This window comes from Micropterus salmoides, unplaced genomic scaffold, assembly GCF_014851395.1.
Source record: "Micropterus salmoides isolate LMB-PRFRI ecotype aquatic unplaced genomic scaffold, ASM1485139v1 Ms_hic_scaffold_8, whole genome shotgun sequence".
Taxonomy (NCBI): domain Eukaryota; kingdom Metazoa; phylum Chordata; class Actinopteri; order Centrarchiformes; family Centrarchidae; genus Micropterus; species Micropterus salmoides.
Genome location: NW_024044570.1, coordinates 5,640,395 through 5,655,695, shown reverse-complemented (window position 1 = coordinate 5,655,695; position 15,301 = coordinate 5,640,395). Strand labels below are relative to the sequence as shown.

At 40.6% G+C, this 15,301-nt stretch overlaps 1 protein-coding gene across 2 annotated transcripts; it reads left to right on the top strand.

The window, feature by feature from the left end:
• Positions 1-348: 348 nt before the first annotated feature.
• On the top strand, positions 349-14,475 carry LOC119894375 (peroxisomal succinyl-coenzyme A thioesterase-like). 2 transcript variants are annotated; one of them, XM_038707084.1, is made up of 11 exons: positions 349-526; positions 2,107-2,308; positions 2,420-2,519; positions 2,613-2,803; positions 3,077-3,246; positions 5,306-5,425; positions 6,125-6,207; positions 6,347-6,440; positions 8,400-8,480; positions 9,486-9,544; positions 13,263-13,400. In XM_038707084.1, exons 2-10 carry the CDS (start codon positions 2,113-2,115, stop codon positions 9,516-9,518), a joined length of 1,068 nt encoding a protein of 355 aa, XP_038563012.1. In that variant the 5' UTR covers positions 349-526; positions 2,107-2,112; the 3' UTR covers positions 9,519-9,544; positions 13,263-13,400. The 2 variants fall into 2 exon arrangements, with proteins under 2 accessions (XP_038563012.1, XP_038563011.1); XM_038707083.1 differs by lacking the exon at positions 9,486-9,544 and adding an exon at positions 13,499-14,475 and having other exon boundaries at positions 354-526; positions 13,263-13,404.
• Positions 14,476-15,301: the final 826 nt, after the last annotated feature.

Here is a 15,301-nt window from a genome sequence, read left to right as displayed (position 1 = left end):
AACGTCACCATGTCACATGACATTAAAACCTCGCGGAGAAATGCGGCCGCAGTTGCTTTTCCCCGGCTGCACTAAAAATATTCTCGCAGCATTTGTCTTTGCAAATGCCGCGAGATCGGTCATTGATCTGAGCTCACAGTAAACTCATGCAGGTAGAATATTTCTCCGACTTGACGGCGCCGTTTTTATTCCCCGCCCCTTCAGTCACCTGCCAGCCGCAGTCAGCTCGAACCACATCAGACCAGAATCTAGAGTTCAGGTGACTCGATGGCGCCACCTTGTGTCCAGACACAGTGATGCTGCTGTGTGAAGATACCAAAGCTTCACTAGTGGGTGGGCTGGACTTCAGGCGCTTAAGTAAAGTCCGGCTGTCGGTCAGCCTCGGTTTTATAAAAGTTGATTAACACTGACTCGATCACTACTTCGTTTCCAGACTCCTGACGAGTTTATCCGGACCTTTGGAGACGGAGCAAAATCAACGGACTCACGGCAAACCTGCACAACAGAAGGCAACAGCTGCTCTAAGGTCTGTTCTTGCTGTGCACTCGTAATATAAGGAATCATTTTGCATAATTAGGTAGGAAATTAGATGGTTTTGTGGACTTTGATCTCATCTTCCAAGGTAAGTACAGCGATCTGGATGATTACATTTTAAATACCTACTCTTAAACTAAATAAAGCTACTCCTACCCGGTAATGCTCAAAGTATTTCAACAATAGTGAGCAACCTGAATCAGCTTACGGTTGCTGGTTAATACATGAAAAGGTGGGGATAAATACGTAAATGTTAATGCAAATGACTTGTTTGTTTTTTAATGTCCCTTTAGGGTATGGGCCAACACGGGCAATAGATTTAATGATGTCCTTGAACCCTAACCCTGCACACACACACACACACACCCTACATAAATACTGACTGGACTCCATTTTTACTGTATAAAACCCAGTGTTAGTTTTACACTCCACAAAAACGTACTTTTTCCAGATCAAATAATCAAGAGAGCAATTAGCCTGTTTCAAACGCAGTTCCCTGCACATGTATTTCACAGTTAAATGATGTTATACTCATTCTTATTAGAATGTAATGATGTTTGCTCTGCCCTCAGAGGAATGAACAGGCCTACTATTCCTTATTTATCAGAGGGGATTGGGGGTGAGCTTGGTGTGACTTTTGACTTTTTTGATCTTGACCCCTCCTGGAGCTACAAATATTTTTCCTTGGACCTCCCTTTGGTACATGGGGAAACTGCATGACCCTCCCTCCACCATATATAAACATATTTTTATTATATGCTACACCAAAGTCAGCTGTGATGAATGAAAAATTGTAAATCAAAATGAGAGCAAAAAAAACAAACATACAAGAAGGCTGTCTCGTGAACTGAATTCACCATTATTAGGAGAGAAACGTTTCCTTTCTTACCTCTAGTTAGTGTTGTAGTCAAGACCGCCCAAACCGAGACAAAGTCAAGACCAAGACCAGAGTTTATGGAGACTGAGACAAGACCAAGACTTTTAGGGGCTGAGACCAAGTCCAGACCAAGACCAAGGGAGGGCAAGACCAAGACCAGTTCCCTACATTACATGACACACAGTAAATGTGGAAAAAGTACTTCTCAAATTGATATGAAAGATCCACATTCCCGTTAAAACACCAACATACAAGCACTAAGAGCTGAAATCAACGTAAGCATCGGCATCGCGGGGAGGGGGGACAGTCCTTAACGGTAATAACACATTTTAAATTAGGTTTATTGGTTGCATTTGAAGTAATAATTATTTTACATTCAATCAAAGTTAGGATGTTAACAAAGAAATCCGACAATGCAAAAGCAATTTATTGAAAATCCCAAAGTTATGGTCTTAACTGGTCTTGAAATAAAATCCCGAGTCCTCAATGTCCGAGACCGAGACAAGGCTGAGTACAAATGCGGTCGAGTCCGAGACAAGACCAAGACCATCAAAAAGTGGTCTTAAGACCGGTCTCGAGTACTAAAACACTACCTCTTGTGGTATCAGTCCAGTCATATATAGTTGTGGTTTATTACTTTGTCTTCATTTTGACATACTGGTATCTGTCTCTGGTTATTTTATCTGTCCGCTCAGTTCAAGATGGACAGGAAGCAGTTTTGTGTGAATCTGTCGGTCCAGCCGACCAGAGGGCTCGTGGATGAGAAGTTTATCGTCACGGTCCAGAATGTCCCGTCTGGTTTCCAGCTGACCGTCCACGCCCTCCATCATTGTGAAGATGGAAACACCTGGGAGGCGTTCGGCCACTACACCGCCAATGCCATTGGGACTGTGAACAGTACATGATTTAATGCCTGGACCTAGAAAATCTAGTCAAATTCATTTACTAATGTTTGTATCAAAAACGTTTTTGGGTGGTTGTCTTATTTTTAATGGTTTCAATTTACAGTTTCAGAGGATCCCAGTCTGGGCGGGACATATTCTGGGGTTGAACCGATGGGTCTACTGTGGAGCCTCAGACCAGTTCCAGGCAGCAAACCTGGGCTCAGGTAGGCTAACAAGGACATAACTGTTCATATGATGTTAATCAACACCAAGTGAATTATCATTATCAGAGTCATCTCTTTCCCATCATCACTCAGGATTAGGAAGGTGAACGTCCAGACTCCCACGGAGGTCACAATCTCAGTGTACCAGGGTCACCAGACTGAGGGCTTTATGGATCAGGTGCCGCTGGCCAGTGTGGTGGTGGAGCGCTGGTACATGGCGCCCGGCGTCCGCAGAATCCCCATCACAGAAAGCGGACTCACTGCGACCCTCTTCCTGCCCTCAGGTAGGACTAGAAAGGAGCCTGGAGGGAGGTGTCCTGCTCAGGTGTGACATTCTGAGCAACACTGACCAATAGACTACCATTAAGCATGAAAGGTAAACAAGTTCAGCACAAAGTAGTTGAGACTTAATGGTACTGTGGAGTGACCAAGCGAAAAAAGGAAGGCAGGAAATACTCAAAAAGGTTCTATCGAATAAAGCGCAGAGTTGCAGGAACGTCAGAAATGTCCAATATCATTTGTTGTGTAAACTGTAAACAGTTTTTGGTGTTTTGAAGGACCAGGACCTTTCCCGGGCCTCCTGGACTTGTGGGGGGGTGGAGGGAAGTTGGTGGAGTACCGTGCAGCGCTGCTGGCCTCACATGGATTCGCCTCCCTGGCCCTCGACTACCTGACACCTAAAATCACCATGGAAACTGGGAAGATGGTGGACAACCAGTACTTTGAGGTAAACCTGATGAGTGTCTAAACTGCAAACATCTAATCAATCAAATCGAATCAGTCTTCTTTCAGAATACCCCAAAATAACTGTAATTATGTCCATTAGGGAGCAGCAGAACTCTCTACATTAAAAAGAAGTTGTGGCTAAAACATTAGCTAACAGCTGCCTGCTTCCAGAAGCAGCAAGCGCTGGTCAGCATGATCGTCATATTGCTGTTTTGTTTGTGTCTTCCCAATGAAGGTAATGTTCACTCTTAAGATACGAGTCTGCACATTTCTGCGGAAGTAAAGTTACGAATCTACTCCCCCACACTGTCAAACCTGCAAAAATAAATGTATAAGCTGGCAACGTTTCGGTACTAGACCTTCATCAGACAAATGGTGTTAAATACTTAGACTTATTTGTCTGCACTGCAGGATTCCAGAACATTTATGTCAATGAATGCGTTTTATTATTATTTTTTGTTTGAATTCGTTATACAGAAATCTACATTCATCATCATTCATCTATTATAAATCTCTCTAGGACGAAACATTATTGCTGCTACAGAGAGTGCTGTATTGAAGCTTAAGCTCTAAATATACTAATGGAAGTGTGAATTAATGTTGTAATGTTGCCTGATATCACATGGAAGTGGGTGGTTGGTGCAGAAACACAAGTCACCTCCTACAAAAGATGGCTTCTCAGTATGTAAGTATTAATCTGCCAATCATTTTGTTGATTAACCTATTTACAAATTTTTGAATAATAATTTTATTTAGTGTGATGTCTTTTAATGTCTCGACAAAATTCCTGGCAAAAAATACAGAAGACGGGGCTCCCTTGGATCGGGGCACAGATAATGAAGTGCAACCTCCATACTCATAATAACCATTTATTTGTGTGTGTGACAGATGGTCACACTCTGTCAGGATTGTGTTGAGCTATGTAGGTTTTAAAAATCTTGTCTGCAGACACCAGGGCCCCGTTTCAGAAAGCGGGATTAGTAAAAATTCTGAGTATGTTGAGCCTGAGATGAGGGAAACTCTGGGGTTTCCGTTTCAGAGAGTGAGATCAGATAATCCCTAGATTGGTAACTCCGGAAACTGATGCTGTGAACCTCACCTCGTTCACAGGATAATAAATATAGCCTGAATGTAATGGGCTGTAGCACTTTTTCATTCATTAAGGAAATTCCAGTCTGGTAAATGATGAATGAGCGACGCTATGTAGTGGGCTAGCCTAATAATGTTAACGCATTGACTCTTCCTCCACTCCTGCGTTTTAGAGCCTATCAGGGTGCGCGTTGGCATCATATTTCTAGCTCCACCCGATTAAAATGGAGGCTCTGCCTTTATTTACCTGTTGCCATGGTGAATCATAGTATCGGAGCTCCATCGATGATGGCTTTTTTTCATCCCCACGCACGCGCTTCAATCAGGCTCAACATACTCTGAGTTGATTGAACTTATTCTGATCAGCATTAACCCAGAGCTCAGGGATAAGCTCAGAGTTTGTTAAGCCTGCTTTCTGAAACAGGGCTCTGGATGTGTCTCTCTTATCTGTGTGTCGGTTTATGTGTCAGTAAACCCATAAAAAACGGGTTCAGAGGTTTATTCACCTTTACAGGGACACTCATTCACTCAGACCAGAGACCGCTCAGCTATTGAAGTTAAACTGTGTGTAATATAATCGTAACTGTTACCTAAGTTAACAGCCTGGCAGCAGCATCAGTTTTGATTGCCTGCAGGCAGCAGAGGTTTTTGACTCATCTCTAAACACAGACAGCTGCAAAGTTAAAAACTCACAATTTACAATCTTGCCTCACAGGACTTTGTGATCTATACAACATACAACTCTCTAAAACTGGATAGCAGACAAAAGAACCAGAATAGAAACCTGTTGTTACAATCACGGGATGTAGACTGCAAGAAATACCGAAATATCCTCTAAAATAGTGATCGCAATCTAAAGAATGAAACTCCATGCAAACTGAAGCTTATCATTTCTTATCTTCCTGTTCCACAAAATGTTCCAAGCCTCTGTGTTACAGCTGTTTCTTTTCTGACATGTTCTCTTGCTGCAGACGGCTTATAGAGTCCTGGAGCAGCATCCTCAGGTCCTCGGCAGCAGGATCGCCATGATGGGTCTTTCCTTTGGCACCAGTATCACCTTAAAAATGGCTGCATACTCTCAAGTTATAAAGGTAAGACAACAACAGCTAAAGTTACTTTCACCATCTTGAGGTAGCTTAAAGCCGCTCTGTTAGTTTAATTAAGGTAGTAAGATATTTGCCACCAAAACTGACTACATACAAAGATCTGGGACAATTTACTTTGGCTCTGCAAGTGGAATCCACTGTTCGCTTTGATTCCATTGAAAATTCTTGATTTCAGTCTGAAATGTCTCCCTGTGACAGCGGCATTACTGACACTGTTCAGTATGTTTTAACTAGTATTTCTGCTCAGTGTTATGGCTGCTCATCAAGCTCTGAAGATCAGATTATCGTAGAAATTGTCTGCAAGCACTGAGACATTTAATAAATAATAGCCTACACAAACACTGCTGAGTTGAAGAATAAAATACAGCATATATATTGTAGAATATGGAGATGATACCTACATCAGCCAGAGGATATGCCTCCTCCTCTGTTCAGTAATGTAAACGTTTTATAGCACTTTAGGAAGTACATTCTGATTGGCCATCTCCCAGGAGTTAACAGTTTAATCCAAAGACAATGAACACAGTATACTACAAGCTGAACATGCAGTGATCACAAGCTTCTCAAACTGTTAATTGAACCGAACTTATTTGTCCCTTATCAGGTTTCTGTCTCATTTAAACCTGCGTAAACCTCTATATATTAAGTGTGTGTGTGTGTGTGTGTGTGTGCGTGGTCTTCCAGCTCAGGTGTGTTGTGTGTATCAGTGGGAGTCATGTGCAGCCGATTGACGGCTCTGTGGAACAGATGATGGCTTACTTTAAAGAGTAAGTTGATCTGGCGTCAGTTACTTTATGATTTACTTTTTTTCAGGTGTTGTTTAGCTGTTATTTTAATAACGGATAATTCAAGTCTGAGTCATCAGTCAGAATTGGGGAAGATGAAGAATTTTTATTATTATTTTAGAAACGCTGGGAAGACTCGCATCAATGAGGAGAATGAGATGATCTGGCGAGATCTGCTGCTGCCCATTCCCACCGACCCCACACTCAAAGTGGACGTGAGTACCACTAGCCAGAATTACCATCTAAACTCAATTTTGTAATTGTGTTTTTGGTCTCAAAAGCAAGTGTCATTATTAAAGCAAAGGGACTGGGGAAAAACAAGGATGGAAAAACTCCAGGGGCCTCATGTATAAACGCTGCATACGCACAAAAAGGTCACATATGCTGGATTTCACGCACACGTGGGACATATTAAAATGAACGTGACGTGAGAATGTGCAGGCCGTGGCGCAAACTCTTGAGCTGAATGTGCGGACCCACTGCAAACTTTTGTCTGGCTCTTTGAGAAAACTCCAAAGTGCCAAAACTCACCAAATGTTTCAAAAATATAATTACTAATAATGTCAGGTGGCAGGATGCAGCCTGCCTTTCCCGATATTAGACGTATATTAACTCGGCTAACTGAATTATCATCATCGCAAAAATCCGAGATAACATCAGATAGCATTAAAGAATTGCAGATGAGAGCTCAGTAGTTTTTAATCATATCCTCTGTGCATATATCTCCTTTAGTTTTCGTGTGTAAAATCACTGCAGTGAACAAGACGGTGCACAGAGCGCTCTGAGACACAGATCTGCACTCTCACCTCGACTCATCTGGCACATCTCCACCACCTGCACATATGGACTGTGTAAATTAAAAATGTCTTGAAATAAAGCCAGGGACAGCTCTCCCATAATCGTTACTCTCCATCCTCATCATCAGTCCTCATGATGCAGGCCAAACCGAAAAACCGACATTAAAAAATGTGTTCACCTGTCAAACCTCAATCTTCAAATGATCTCCCGGGTGGGGGTTACTACTGACTGAAGCCATCATTTTGGCAAGGTGTGAAGCCTACTCTGTATGATGGCTGTAAACATAAAAACTGTGTGACACTCCTGCATAATGCTGAATGGCTGCGCAATGGCACTTCAGAGGAAAACGCGAGTGAAAGGATTAGACAGTGTCCATGAAGATTTCCTGGCCCATGATGATGACTGGCTAATACTTCGATTTAGATTCCCTAAAGTCGTGCTCTTGGATCTGTGTGCTGAACTGGGTCCAGCTTTTGACAGACCGACCTGGCGGAACCGTGCCATCCCGGTACAAATACAAGTAGGCAATAAAACAGTCGGCTGTCGGCACCGGGAGCCGACCGGTGTGTGTCTGATGGGATCAACAATATATAGTGTTTACTTTTCTACAATAAGCCTTTGTTTACAATAATATAATACTATAACACTCTAAAAAGTCTTCTTTTGTTTGTGAACAAGCTGCATCAATCAATATCTAGGCTACTTTCTGTGAGTACGTCATCTTTCAGTATGAAAGCTGCGTAGTCTTTTATACATGAGGCCCCAGGTGTCCGTCATGATGTGCATGCCAACTAAGCATGATGTACATTTGCATTCTTTACTTTAACAAACTCAACAATATAATCATATTTTGTAGTCTTGATTACTAATCTAAAGTGTTATTGACCTATTTCAGCTATATTTGTGTTAATGTCTCTGGCAAACTGTACTTTGTAGTAACATACAAGTGCCACAAAAGGATGATGACTACATGTAAAGCACCATGTGGGAACTATGCCAGTGACTGAAGTTTCCACAGCACCTCCTGAAAATGTTTCCCACTAAAAAGGCTTGTTAGAAAATGAAGGGAATTTTAATTGCATAAATGGATACAGGAAGTGCTAAGTTTGTAATTATCTACCTTAATGCAGTAACAAAGAGTAAACTGGAGCAGATCAGAAAACAAGAATGCTTCATATTAAAATATGACCAAATATATTTTAACCAAACAGAGAGATTTAGAAATAAAGGCCTGCTGCACTCTGCAGCTGAGGTGCTACGGCCGCTATTTGATACACACATAAATTATTACACAGGAGACGTCAGTGATGCATAAATGTTTGAATCTGCAGCCGGTGATAAAAGCTGAAATGTTGCTGCTGTTTGTCTCTGAGCAGGTGGGACGACTCCAGTATCCTCTGTTGCTGGTTGTTGGTGAGGACGATCAGAACTGGCCCGCCTCTGAGTCTGCACAGGACGTGAGTTTACTGACACGACAACATCCTGTGCAGTGTTACCCCTACTATTGATTTGCTTCGGTCCACTCTGTGTCTGTGTTTCAGCAAGGGGGGGCGCTGCTCAGCGGCTCCTCCACAGACATAGACACACGCCGTCATATCTAAAAAATGATTTCTTGAATTTGTGGGCAGATTGAGATATTCCTTCAGAAAAAAGTTACGTCTGGTCAGGCTTTGTAAACAAGGAGGAGCGCTGCAAACCTGAGAGTATCCTCTATTAGACTCACATGAGCAACATATGGAGGACCTATTTGATAGGGGACAATTCCCGGTACATGTATTACAGCATGAGGAGCTCGTAACTTTCAACAGTATAAATGTCGAGGAACAGAGGAGGTGCTAAAACAGGCACAAATTAGCATGCCGCGTCTATGACGACACCACAAAACAACGCCCGCTGTGCGAGTACTATTTTCAGGTGGTCTACCTACATTTTGGCAATGTGTGAAGCCTACTCTGTATGAGTGCTGTAAACATATAAAAACTGTGTGACACTCGTGTGTAATGCTGCATGGCTGTGCTATGGCTCTGCATTTCACTGACCAACCTGGCGGAACCGTGCCATACCAGTAGGCTATAACCACTGTTTCTGGCAGGCGGCTGGTTGCAGCGGGAGCCGACAGGTGTGTGTCTGATGGGATCAACAATATATAGTGTTTACTTTTCTACCAAAAGTCTTTGTTTACAATAATTTAATACTATAACACTCTCTAAGTCTTCTTTTGTTTGTGAACAAGCTGCATCAAACGATATCTAGGCTACTTTCTAACTTCCACCTCACAAGCACCTCGATTTCTGTATCAGAAAAACTCTTTTCCCGTCTTTTTTGACATCCACTTTATGTCAGACCATGTTTTCTTTATTTCAGCCAGTATGAGTCTCTGAGCCGGTGCACTGACTGCCATTGTAACACTAACACCACTCAAACCATCAAACCGTCAAATAAAATATTTCTCCTCTCCTTAGGTGATGCTGGCGTATTTATGGTCATTTGCATAGTGATTTGTGGGAGGAGCCAAGGCAGGGTATGTGGCTTGTGCATGTGCGCTCAATTTCACGTTGATTGGGATGTATGAAGGAAAGGTGCGCAGAACCTGGCGTACACTTGGTTTTATACATGTGGATATTTCTGTGCGCACGTACTTTAAATTTAAATTCTGTGAGTACGCCATCTTACAGTATGAAAGCTGCGCAGTCTTTTATACAGGAACAGTTTCTGTGCTCTTGCCAACCAAAGCAGGGACCAACAATAAGGATTCTTTGATTGCCATGGCAAGTAAAATGCCACATCGGGAAAGTGAATCTAGCAACTAACTTGCCCAACAGGGCAAGTCGCAAAAAGAATTGAACACATCGTTTATTAATACACCGCAGTCTCTACCCTGTCCTTTGTGTCAATACTTCATCAATACACCTGATCAACAAGCATGTAAACCTGTGTCCACAGACTCTCATCCTCTGTTTCACACAAGCACAGCACACTAGCTCAGCTAATAGCAAATTATTACAAACGAGAGATGAAACAGTATGAAAATTTCACATCATGATTATAGTGATAATCACGGTTATCAGTATTATTGTTAAAATGTGCTGAAATCATTTCACAAGTTTAGTTCAGAATTTTCATAAATAAAAATAAGTCTTGTATAAGAGCGTTTCTCCTTTTACAACCAATTTGACGATTTCAAATGAACAACATATGCGTGCGAGCCAGTTCAGAGAAAAATCACACTCTGAACCAATCTACAGTGCAGTAACAGTAATTAGTATAATTAAATAGAATGTTTTGGACCTGCAACTTATCAAAGAGAGAGAGGAATTAGACATGGTATTACTTTATCACACAAATGAGCATCTGGGTACACTTTAACTCATGGTCTACAGAAGAACTCAGTCTGGCCTGAGTGAATTCCCCCCATGCAGCGTTGATGTGTGTAAAAGCTAACATTACAGTACATGGGCGTTGGAACCATTGTATGTGGGTGAGACCCACCCAGTTTTTAAGACCAATGATATTGGACACACTCCCTTTTACTGTAATTCAGCGCATCTGTTTGTTCACCTTTCAGAGCGTCATCAATCAAATCTATAAATCAAATCTAATAAATTAAGCTCCATTCTACAGCTGTCCCTTTCACGCTGCTGCTGCTTCAAATCCATTCCACTCATTTAGTGCATTTAGTCCATTTAAGTTAAACTCCATTCTGTGTTTTCACTGCTCGCGCCTGCTGCAGTGCCATGACACAGGCAGGTAAACAAAGCATTTTAGGATACCTGCTGCTCAGGTGTGTCTTTGTGTCACATACTGTCACTAACAAAGCCGCTTTTTAAGTGAATGTTCATCATTTGTTCACTTGATGCTTTTAAAGGCATCATGTAGTCTTTGTTGCAGCATTGAATTATAGTTACACTGATTGTTATTATAACACTTTTTTGCTAGGCTAACTAGCTACAGTTATGTTCAAATTAATCAACCAGAGTTAGCAGCTCTTTGAATCCTGGTCAATGAGATAAGCTAGCTGTGGTACCAGTGCCAAATTTGATTCAAAAAAAGACTGGACGAAATTATTGTTTTTTCATCTGCATGTGTGCTGATTCAGCAGGGATGATATTACATGAAAAAGTTGATCTACAGGAGAAACATGTTTGAAAGCAATACAGAATGACTGAGAGCTGCACTGACTGTTGAGTTTTAGATACTGAATTGTCACCTGCCACCTGAATGTTGTTTCCCATTGCATAAATAATAATTGGTGCAGGAAAAGTCACCAGAATGCAAGAAATTAAGTGTTTAATGCTCAAACTTTGACCTAGACCCTCCACATATAACAGATTTCTGGATTCATGATAGAGACACTATTGTCATTGTATAAAAAATATAATGAAATTCAGTTTAGAGCAAAACACTGAACTTAGCAGCTTTAAAATAGCATATAAGCAATAAGCAATGAGGATTTCTATAAAACAGTGTTAAAAACATCATATCTTGTTCTCTTGAGATATATATATCCTATATATAACCTATATATATATAACATATATATATAACATATATATATATATATATATATATATATATAAAATCCTGGAGGAGGACCCGCCCACATTTGTTTTACTTCCGACATCCATGTAACATTATAGTAGCTTTTGTTCAACAGAGGAGAAATGGAAGAACAGAATATGTCTTTCACTTTTTATTTGTTAACATCTTGGCATCTTCAGTGGTTGTTGATATAAGTATAGTTAACAAAAGATGCAAAGAGTTTGCAAGGGCAAGTTACCTACACCCTGGGGGTTAAGCCCCCCCTTCTTTCAATCCTAGTGACGTCCCTGCTGGCATGTTATTTTCAGAGATCTCATGCAAAACAATGTTTTGGGAACATATGAATTCCCATACACTGTTTAGTGAAAAGCAACATTTTGGCCACAAACCTTTTAATAACGCCAATGGGTCAAATTTACCTGCGTCTGTTTTTTGATTGTATGTATCTTTGTTTCAATGTAATTTTCAAATCCCCCAGTCTTTGACTTTTCCTACAAGTGTGTTATGTAGCACCTCCTATTGTTAAAAAATGTCAAGATAAAGCCAGATTTATAAAATGGACATTTATATCGATAAGCGCCAGCGGGTAAAATTTACTATAGAGAATACAGTCATGTTAGCGCAGTTCATTTTGCACATCTAGATAAATATTCTAGATGCTTTTCCCACTACAGGCATTACACTTTTGCAGCGCAGTGAGTGAAGGAGAGTCTGACGATGGGGGCTGAGGGATGTGTGTGGGAAGGTTGATTCTGCATCTGACGGGTCATTATCTGAGAGCGATCCACTTGTATGAAGTAAAAAGGCATAAAAGCTGCTCTTTACAGCTTTTGTGTTGCTACATGATCATCAAAACTAATGCTGCAGTAGTCTAGTTTTTCGCTGTGATAGAGGTGTGTTCAGCGGCCTCTTCAAAAAAGCGTGCGGCTCCCTCGTGTGCTTTTGATCGGCTATAACTTCTCCAGTGCTATGTATTTTTTAGTAAAAGTGATCATTATACATTTTTCCGTAGGGTAAAAATGTACTATAAATTTTATAAAATAATAAAATAATAATTTTTTCTTTCGACAGTGAATAAAAGAGAATAAACATTCTGTAAATGCCTGAAATATGGGGATGGTGTTTATAGGAAATGCACAGCCTAGGTGCTGAATGATTCCCAAAGTCTGTTGGAGCAACATGTAGCAGAAATAATCACAAAATCATTGCATTTTTATAGCAGCTATGGTGGTTATAGCTATACAACGAACCCTGGCGGTTCTAGTGTTTATGTCAGGGGTGTCACAGACAAACATCATGTAACCTTAATAATGTTTATCATCACAACCTTAAAGAGAAAAACAATCATACAAAAAGTGTATTGATGTATTTTGTGTATGTATTTAGGTGGTGTCCTACTTCATTTTCAATCTACAACAACATTAAGTTAATGAGTTAGCTCATGAGCTTCTGCGGGTCCAAGGATTCTTAGTCAGATTGTTTTTTCCCATAGTTCCTATCAGTAACTATCAATTCTTGTTCCCAGAATAATTTAGGAAATTTAGTGTCTGTTCTGCAAAGACTCCTTTCAGTTCAGAGGTGACAGTAGCGAGAACGATATTCATTCAAATCATATCCAAAGTGTGCAAATAAAAAAAAAAAAGACATCATGAATCCATTTGACAAATATGAGAGTATATATTTTTCTTCCTGTTTTTCAGATTAGGAAGATGATGGAGAGTGCGGGCAATAGCCATCTGCTGACTGTCCTGTCGTACCCCAACACTGGCCATCTGATTGAACCTCCGTACACGCCGCACTTCCGAGTCAGCGCCTTCAGATCAGTTGACGTACGTGAGAAAGGTATGTTCAACTTCCCACTAGGAAGCTGTAGACAGTGACAGGAACTCTCCAAAATGAGGACTTTTGACATTTCAGTTTCTTGTTGTCTTTCCAGTTATGGCTCTGTGGGGCGGAGAGACGGTGGCACATTCTCGTGCTCAGGAAGACGCCTGGAGGAAGACGCTGGTCTTTCTGAGGGAGAATCTGTATGGCGGCACAAACCCTGGTGCAGCATCATTTTCCCACTTGTAACCAAGGCAACAACTAATGATTAAAAACTCCTACAGCTTGATGGCTGGACATTTCCTGGTTGAATCATTAGTACAAAAGATGACTATCTATTACTAATAATAAAGTAAACATATATAGCACTTAACAAAACCAGATATTACAAAGTGCTTTTAAAGGAGAAAAAAACTAACATATGTATATCATACACATGCAGACAAATGTACCATTTTAAATAAGATTATTAAAACTTATTTCAATAAAAAAATATGTATTCAGAATTGATTTCAAAAGAAGATATTGATTTCGCAAGTCTGATTTTGTGAGGTAGTTTGTTTCAGTTGAGGTGCCCTAACAGCTTAAGCTCAGTTTCCTATAGTCTTATACTTTGATATGGGAAGCACTTAAAGATTCCTCAGGGCCCACACAGGCTTCTGTATGCTGGACCACTGGCCGTCCGAGACATCTGTCTCTACCCTGGCTTTTGATGCCTCATTCCAGATGTTTGGATTAAGATCTTTTTCCTCCATGAGATTCTGCCTCTCCTGTTGTCTCTTTTCTTTTGTCTTATCTGTATGAATAATGTTCTTGAGCTAAGCTCTTGTGTGTTTGTGCAGTTTTCCCTGTCAAAGGTTTATTTGGGGAGGTTTTTCTTATGTGAATCGAGGGTCTAAGGACAGAGGATGTTGTATGCCATACAGATTGTAAAGCCCCTTGAGGCATATTTTTTAACTGTGATATGGGGTTATGTAAATAAAAACTACCTTGACAGTAATACAGAGATGTAGCCCGGGGCCGGGCTATTAAGTGCTTTTAAAATAAGAACATTGTAGTGTTGATTCGGTAATAAACTGAGTGATATAATCTCTTGTCTTGGTTTTGTTATGAGACCAGTAAATGTAATCTAAACATTACGAAATGAAATCATGCATGATGCATGATTTTGTAATTCTTAAAATCAGAAATTAACAATTGTTTTGCAATATTTCTTAAATATTAACGAACAATGCTCTCATTAAAAAATGTCCCATCCTCTTTTCTGGCAGGGACCATAATAGGACCATTATTTGAATGTGGTTTTGTCGTTTTTCATTTTGGGATTCAGAAACCAAAAACAGAGGATACAGCTCTGCATTTCTGTTTGTTAATTTTTGGTAGAAAACAAAAAACAGTGTATTTGTATTTGTTCGTTTTTTGGTTCCAATAAGAACAAACTACCACCCACAATGCAACTCAACCGCCGTCAGTTGGGTCGGTGATTTCACGAGAGAGATGGCTACTGAGTCCTGGTAAAGTAATTTCTTCCTCACTCCAAGCACCGAGATTTTTTCATTTTTCAACTTGCAGTCCTCAGCCTCTTTGGAGCCTGAAAAGTTAAAAAAGTCTTCACAGCAAACACACATACTGAGAGGCGTAAGATTGGTGTAGATTCAGGGTGGCTTTGGCTCGTGGGTAGAGCTGTTGTTTACTTACATCTTCGCTCTTTTGCTGTCTGCAGGTGTTTCTGGCTCTGTGGGGTCTGGATCTGTGGTTGCAGGCTGCCTGCTGCCCCCGTGTTTCTGCTCAGCACCTGCTGCTACAATTTATTATAATTTTTCCTATTATTATCATCATTAATAATGCTTTCATTATTAGTACTGCTATTTGTTCTCTGTCTGTTCCACTGTATTTCTGTGTGAATATTATGTTG